This window comes from Dermacentor albipictus, chromosome 6 (assembly GCF_038994185.2).
Source record: "Dermacentor albipictus isolate Rhodes 1998 colony chromosome 6, USDA_Dalb.pri_finalv2, whole genome shotgun sequence".
NCBI classification, from domain to species: Eukaryota; Metazoa; Arthropoda; class Arachnida; order Ixodida; family Ixodidae; genus Dermacentor; species Dermacentor albipictus.
In genome coordinates, this window is record NC_091826.1 from 47,584,554 (window position 1) to 47,592,963 (window position 8,410).

The 8,410-nt window shown below is 45.2% G+C and overlaps 1 protein-coding gene across 1 annotated transcript; it reads right to left on the reverse strand.

Moving 5' to 3' along the window:
* Positions 1-376: 376 nt before the first annotated feature.
* On the reverse strand, positions 377-1,555 carry LOC139047016 (uncharacterized). Its single transcript, XM_070520952.1, has one exon. The coding sequence runs from the start codon at positions 1,553-1,555 to the stop codon at positions 377-379; it is 1,179 nt and encodes a 392-aa protein (XP_070377053.1).
* Between the last annotated feature and the right edge of the window lie 6,855 nt (positions 1,556-8,410).

Sequence of the window (8,410 nt, forward strand, 5' to 3'; positions counted from 1 at the left end):
CAGCGAGGGCGAGACACGCAGCACAATAAATGAACAGCATAAACTTTACTTGCCGAACCGCGGAACCAGTATTGGGTGTCGCATGCGAATAGCAAGACTCGTAATTAACAAGGCGATGTAATCGGTACCGAACCAAAGGAGCTTCATACGAATTTAACCAGACGTTATTCCAGACACATCTGGAATAATTAAAGCAATGTCTTCAGGCACCCAGATGTGCATCCTTCGCCTTAAAAGATGAAAAAAATATGACAGAAGCGAACTGCATAGTACTGGTGAAAGGATAGTACTTGTCATTGATTCCACAAAATTGGTCAAGTTCTACGAGATACACAACCGACAAAACAAATAGGCAAGAACAGTTACACTCGCTCTGTCACTCGAATTCCACATTGATGTAGAGAGCGTTCCTGACTATATATCCTTGAAGTTCAATTTCATTCCACTTCGTCTCCTCCGTTGAGTTTCCTGAATTCAAAGAATCAGGGCGTGGTTTTTTCACAACATCGTGTTCTTCCATGTGGATTGTCAGCCCAATGTCCTTGGTCGCATCTGTGGGGTGCGCGATTACCAACGACACCTTTTTCGAGAATGGCCATTGAACGTAATCGTCCCAGTCTCCGTTGGCCAGAAACAAGATGAACTTCACGTTCACGTCTTTGTTGTCTGCACTTCCCGAGAAGGAGAACATGCACTCCAGATAAAAGGTGTAGCCGCCTAGCGTGTAGGACTCGGTATATATATCGTGCTCCTTCTTGTCCTGCGAGAGTAAGTCGCGCGCGGCGTACACATTCGTAAACTTGCACATTCTGTTAAACACGCCCCGCTTTGACGCAGCACGGAAAGGTCCTGGAGTCACTGGCTTCTTCGACACTGATTGAAGAGAAACAGCCTCTCGGTCGACGCCGTTCGTAATTTCCCGTGCCTCGCCTACTGCACGCTCAAGGCCGGCCAGTTTTTCAACTAACGCATTGGTGCCGTTCACAAGATCGTCGTCACCGTCACGCTCGTCCGACGCCCGTTGCCGCAGGCTTTCGAGATCTTCTCTGATGCCTCGGATTTCTTCGAGGGCCCTTTGTACTCGCGCTTCGCTCGCAGAATGTGGCGGTGTGTTTCCCTCGCAGCACTGCCTGTAGTGATCCACGGCCACGTCGCGTGCAACGGATCGGTGACACTTCGCGCACTTCACCTCCCCGATGCGACTATGGCGCAGGTGGTCTCTCAGCTCGCACAGTTTCCCAGCGAATGTAGCACATTTCTTACCGCCAACCATGCACACAACGCGCAGCTGCTCAAGGTCGGACAGCTCGAAGCGAAGCCGGACGAGTTGGCGTTCCTTGAAAGCTATTGCATCGTAGGGGCACTCCATTCCTTCGAAGACTTCGCCTCGGCAATCTTCGCACAAAGCGTGACCGCAGGGCAACAGCACCGTGCTCGAAGGCAGCCGGCCGCAGATGCTGCAGACGCGGCACGTCGGCATCGGCTCCGCGAAGGCGACGCGTCGCTGCTCGAGGAAATCGTTGAAGCCTGCCAGCGTGTACTCCCAAAACGCCATTGTCTAGTGCTGCTCGTAACACAAACCACTGCACGGTGCTTCGAACTCTGTTGCCAAGCGATAGGAAACCTCGCACGATGACGTAACGCTGCGTACACTGCCGATTACCAACACCGCCTCCTAGAACCGCTACAATGCGCACTACCTGCAATGTGTCCAGATAAAGCTCGAAAAAGAGCGCTGTGGCGGCGAGGAGGAATGTAGGCTCGAACCACGCGCGCCGAATCGTTTTCCTCCTCTCGCTGGTACTGGCAGTAAAGCCTGTGACGCAGCGGTCTGTACATTGACCTAGAATATACTGGGAGTGTGCCCAAAGCGCAGGCTTCCGCGTGAGGCTTTTGCGGACAGCCTGGATTGCATGTAACCGCTCTTTCTGCGCATGCCTGAGGTGCAGTGGTTGCGAAGCAGAAATGCGGGAACTTTCTATCCTTGAGATATATGCGCACCGCTTCATAAAATAAAAAGAAAAACAATTGTTGGAAGTTAGCACTGTGTCCGCGTCGTTCTTCTGTCTCTCGTCCCTTTTCTTGCTCTATAAACGTAAAAGTGATGGAATACCAACATGGCAAATCTTCCGCTCATTGAGATTTGTTTTCGCATAGGTACTACGCGAGATAACATGGTATGCTCGGTTCGTCCCTAGCCGAACTGACACCACAGAATTGGCAGAATTCGCGGCTGGCGCTGCGAAGAAGTCCTAAGTAAGTTTATGGCGTTTTGTTACGACGGTAGCATGTTAAATTGTCACAGTCGCAGGGGGATACTTCTGAAAGTGAGTTGTCTTATGACTTTATTGACGAAGAGTTACATCGTGCCGATGCATTGTTCATCAGTGTCGTTGAGCACACCGCACTCTTCGTGGATATTCGTGGGAACCGACACAGTTGATGGTTTCAATTGTGTCTATTTTGCATGTGAAAGCAAGAAAACTCGGCGTCGCTGAGCGCTTTATTAGCCGTACATCATTGTGACATCTGTACAGCGACACTGGCAAAGCATTGTGCTGCGTCAATATTTACGGAAACAATTCTCTGGATTGAAATATATTTCGTACCGTGTATATTACGCTAAAACATGAACGTCGTCGTGCAATATTTCACAGCCGTTTATATACACTTGTGAATCCTCTACAGCAACACTGATCGACTACGTGGTACAGGTTCCTAGTTATTCCAAGGCGCGTGCGCGTTTGTATATAGTTAAGGAACGCGTGCCTAATTCCCGTTACCATATATTTAATAAGGGGCTGGCTAGGTGGGCGAAACAAGCGCAAAAATCACCACAGCCCCGTCCGAAACAGCTCTGAAGGCCTGACAGCACATTTGCTAGGCGTATCTGCACTTGTACTGTTACCGGAAATATGACGGCGCGCGCCTCCGGTATCGCACTATATCCCGTGGCAGCGGCCCCTTTTCATTCTTGGTATGCTTCACCGAAATGCATTGCGCATGCCTGACCGCGTTTGATTGAAGCGTTGCGGCAAAACTTGCAGTAGGGGCCTGGCATTAGGCAGCTCCCGAACCTTCTACTCAGCGACCGCGGGCAGAAAACACATACACGTTTAAGGGCTTTTCGTCAATCTTTACACACCTTTATTGAATGGAAAGGACAACGTACGTCTTTCTCCATGAGTTAAACGATTATTACGTACACTGAGCACTTGTGTGTATACTATAGAAATCTTTATTTATGTAGGTGCCCATCCTCTTGTAATGAACTGCAGTTTAGTGCTGTCTCATCAGTCGCAAGGTACGAGCTGAAGAGAACACTCTAATGCTGATATATGCACATCATTATTAGTACTTAATTTGTGATTAGCCAGTGACAAAGGCGCTGCACTAAACATTGAGACGATGTCTTAATACGCAGCGCCTACGTGGTGCACAGGGGAGCAAACGGCGAGAATGATGTTATGAGATGAGGCAGGACTGCTTTCACCCATGTATTGAAATCGTTTTTATTATTTGTGTAACGTCGGTAAGCTCAAGTCCTTAAGTATCAGATTTACTATGGTCTTTTAGTCTTTCCTGAATATGGAAGATATGGCTGAACGCATGTGTATAACAAGTTGTCCTCCATTAGGTTTAATGGCGCATTTAACTTCGAGATGCCAGGCAAGTCAGGTAGTGTCCTCCTAATTTTGATGCTCCGAACTTGTAACATGTGATCTTTTCCTTGCATTTTTCTTTTTTGCATTTCGATAGTGGCACATGTTTTGTTAGAAGCCATTGCTTCAATAGGTGTTTCCTCGGAAGTGGACTGTTGGTTCTCCCTATATCTGCTTCGCATTCAGAAAAAATCTGTTTGTGATGTTTTGCCAGCTGGCCTACATGTGATATGATTCAGGCGCTTATAAGTGAAAGGCAGTGTTTTTGGTACTTAGTGCATAAACTTCAAAGGCATTTTTCTATAAAATTAGTTTAACATCATTGTTCCCGGACTCCTGTCATTTGTGCGAACCTGCGACATTTCACAGGCGCTCCTGTTGTGTACTTGTGCTTAAATCTGCTATGGCATCGGACTAATTTGTTAATTTGGTTTGCATAGTCCAGCATCTTACAAAGTTTCACTTAAGTACTTAGCTACCCGCCATGGTTGCTTAGGGTCTATGGTGCTGTGCTTCAAAGCAAGAGGTCATGCGATCGGATCGCGGCCACAGCAGCTGGATTTCCAAGGGGGCGAAATTCGAAAACACCCGTGTACTTAGATTTAGGCGCACGTTAAAGAACCAGTGGTGATACAAATTTCCGGAGTCTCCCACTACGGTGTGCCTCATAATCAGACCTTGGTTTTGGTACGTAAAACTCCTATGTTATTTTAGTGCTTGTTTCTGTACGTGACTGCACAAGTGCGCAGGTATATAAAAATGATAAAATCCTTGTTGATTGGGGTTACTGTACACTAAGAGGCACATGTAGGGCAAACAGATTTAGAATACACATTGATAATCTTACCACTTATGCTGATGGGCGCATCAATCATTTCATGAGTATTATAAGCTTTTTTTTTATACAAGCTTTTCGGAGTCGACTTTATCAGGCAACGTAGTATTTGCATTGGTTCCATGTCTTAAGGCTCTCAACACTGCCAAGGGAAAAGGTGTCCCAGTGCTCAGTACGGAGGCATGGAAGGTCTAGCTTTTTGCTCTTTTACTAGTGTTGCTGCATTGCTTTCCTGTTTTTATTATTTAATGTTATTTTTGCTTTTTAATGGGCGGGGGGTGCTTCTCTGCACCCACGTGTACTGTCAGGCTGTATGCAAGCAATTGCTGCTGGGGTTGGCAGCTAGATTTAAATAAGAATCTTTGTGTGCGCCTTTCCTATGTAATTCCTGCTGGTATAGTTTGTCAAGTGTCATGTTGCCTTATTTAAATTTCTAAATTTAGGCTGTATTTATTATTTATTAAAGATACCTTACAGGCCCCTAGAGACATTGTGTAAGGGGGGAGAGCATACTCAAAGGCTATACAATAATTAGAATACATATGTGAATACATATACAAAAAGTACAATGTAAGAAATGCGCTAACATGCAGTAATATAGTGTTAAAAATTGTGCAAAAGACAAACCGAATGCTTTAGAACGCGACAGGTCATTGAACAAGAAATTTTCACAAAGTAAAGTAAAACCAATAGAATTACAGAGCGAGCGAGACAGTATTTGGCTATAATAAACAGTATTTAAGGGGTAGTAGCACAATAATAACAGGAAACTCAAGAAAAAATAACACGTTAGATAATGTAGACTTTGAAAAATGCGTTGCTAGAAGTTGCGGTATTTTTCCTGGTCACTCTCATAAGCGATGGCATTAGGAAGATTGTTCCAAAGGCGAATGGATCTTGAAAGACCAAAGTAGTTAAATGAATTTATCTTTCTGTAGATACGCATGAAATTGAACTGATTTTACAGCCGGTGTGGCCTGTAATCAGGAGGTTCAAGAGGCAGGGCTGATGGTGCTGTATTATGGACATATTTATGAAATAATGATAGCAGGGCTATATCACAACGATCATGCAAGGGCTGTAGTGAGAGGTCCAGTTTATATTTGAGTTATGCTTTTCTTATAGTCATAACAACGTGAAATAAAACGCGCAGCCCTATTCTGCATAGATTCGAGTTTTTCGATCAAGTATTTTTGATGGGGAGACCAGACGGATCCGGCGTGTTCAAGCTGAGGTCGAACAAATGTTAGATAGGCTAGTTTGCGAATGTCTTTAGTAGAATTATGCAACATTCGTCTTACGTACCCTAATGATGTTGAAGCATTAGCGCATATGTATGCAATGTGCGTTGACCACAAAGGATACAAACTGTACATTGCAGTTATTATGCAGAAGCTCGCTCAAACGAAACATTCTTGACATACGCGTAAAGAAAGAATAACTGGCTATTGGTTACGGATTTGGTACCAGAACAAACTAAAATTTTGTTTCTTTAAGCTAGTAGTTCTTACAGGTATTGTTCGGAAACTGAGAGCTCCCAGCAGTGTCCATGTCTGACAGGCACAACGAAGTGAATAGCTGTAACTGCACATTGAAACATTGCCTCGCACTGGCCACTGTTTTGCATTCATATATGTTTATATTATTAACTGTGGTCAGATAAACATTATTGTTGCTGGAGAGCGAGAGCGAGATAAAACTTTATGTTGTTGCTCAGCGGATTATCAAGCTGGCGGCCTCAGTCCAGGCCACTTCTGTCAGCATACTTGAGCTGGAGGCAACATATCGACAAGAGGACTTGTCCTTTTCAGGGCAGACCAGAGTCTTTCCCAGGTGTAGACAAGTTCCTTCGTTGAAACGTTAATTAGCTCCAGTTTCATTCTAGTTCGACCACAGTTAAGCACTTCAAGCCTCCATCTTCCTGTGAATTTCTGGCTTGCTTGTATGTGCTTATCTAAAATTTTATGAATTTGCACACACGTGGTGCTGGCAGGGAGGGCTACAAACACATGCAATGGCAACAAGTAAGACAATGAAGAATAATACAACAATGAAAAACAGACAATTACTAATACAAGATTGTGGGAGTGTGTGAATATTCGAAACTTTCGAATAAAGAATCTAATAATGTTTTATTCCATTCGATCTTTCAATCAAAGAGTCATTATTATGACTAGCTAGCACATTTTCTTTCAAAAAACACGTCACTACGCGGCAGGACGCGGCAGGTCACTAACGGGGGAAGCCATGTAGCCATTAGGCTAGTGAAACGCCACGGCTGATAAAGTTCGCAGCCTTTAAACATGTTCGCCTGGTGCAGCTATCGAATGTTGAACGCATAAACTGGGTGAGATATTAAGGTAATCCGATTAAAACGCACCAGCGTGATGTTGCTCAAAAGAAACTACCACCCCGTTCGCAAATATTACCACCGCACAAATCGATAAACCACGCGGACGGCAATCGATACCAGTGGACCGCTGCTTATTACACGTCATTGAGGTGTCAAAACCTTTGTTCAAGTAATCAAGCACAGATTTTTATATAGAATCCAATAAAAATAATGGGCTGCTTATTTTATTTAAAAATGACATGTTAACTATATTTGTCGGTAAATATATGTATGCACATTTGTCGATCTCATATTTAGTCGCATTGAGTGTCTCTAAAGGTAAAAAAAAAGTGCTGTAGCTCCACTCACGCGCTTAATGCTGGAACGCTCCGCGGTTGATTTTTGGCCCTCTGCGGCAATCGCTGGAACTTGAAAGTGTGCGCGGCCTTTGCCCGGTCTCATGACCTGACGAGGTCGCTCTAATTTGGACACAGTAACCGCCTCTGTAGCAGCAGTGTGCGCGGCATCTTTGTGTGCGTGCGTGTGAATTTTTTCACCGCTCCAAGCAACGTGCCTTCCTTTGTGCCTTCCTTGCTATGATACAGCAGCACTTCATGATGGCGCCTTGGGAGTACACGCTGACAGGATTCGGCGATTTCCTCGAGCAGCGAAGTGTCGCCTTCACGGAGCCGGTGCCCGCCAGCCACGTCTGCAACACCTGCAGCCGGGTGCCTTCTAGCTCAGTGCTGTTGGCCTGCGATCACGTTATGTACCGATATTTTTTTTGAAATTGCTAAAAACTTGAAGCACTGTTTATATGAATTACGCGTATACATAATAAGTTAACCTCAATTAACAAAGGCTATGTGAACATTATGGCTTGTGCGCAACGCTGGAGTTGAGTGCAGCCAATTCTTTGCACAGATGATATGGCGCGTTGTCCTGCGCGCAGCGAAAGGCTCGCCTGTCTGCACGTGTTTCGTCTGAACTCCGAACAAATTTCGCCTAGAGTGCAGGATCATTAAACTAAAGAAGGCTTAACGCAGACTGCTCTGTCACGCAATATGCACAATAACATTAGGTACGATGAATCCTACTACAGTCATGAAACGTGTGCGTTGCAGAAAAATGCATCGCGTCAATATTTCTGCCTTGCTCAAGCATAACGCGGCTGCTGCCCCCGCCTCGAGATTATACGTAGTCCTCAAGCGATAAATGCGGTCGCCACACATTGGGACAATAGTACAGAACAACTCAGCGGAAGGAATAGGCGTGGAACATGGAACGTGGTGGAAAGGGAAGAGCAGAGTCGTGGCTTGAACACTTCGCTCTTAAATAAGTTTGCACCCTTGGGGCTTACTTGCCCCACAGCAATAATCGTCATCTGTCTTGCTTGCGTTTCATTTCTTGAAAAATCTGCGCTCGCTACTTTCCTGTCGAGAATGCTATGTCACTCTGCTAATGCGCATGCCGTTCGTCACTTGGAAGTACCAGACTCACAGTGTTAAAGAAAGGAAACGCAAGAAAGACAGATGTCGACTACTTTTGTGCGACAAAATACACCTCAAAGGGTGCAAACTG

Bases quoted from the DNA above. Each gene is read 5' to 3' on its own strand.
- LOC139047016 (XM_070520952.1), bottom strand. From the start codon at position 1,555: ATGGCGTTTTGGGAGTACACGCTGGCAGGCTTCAACGATTTCCTCGAG.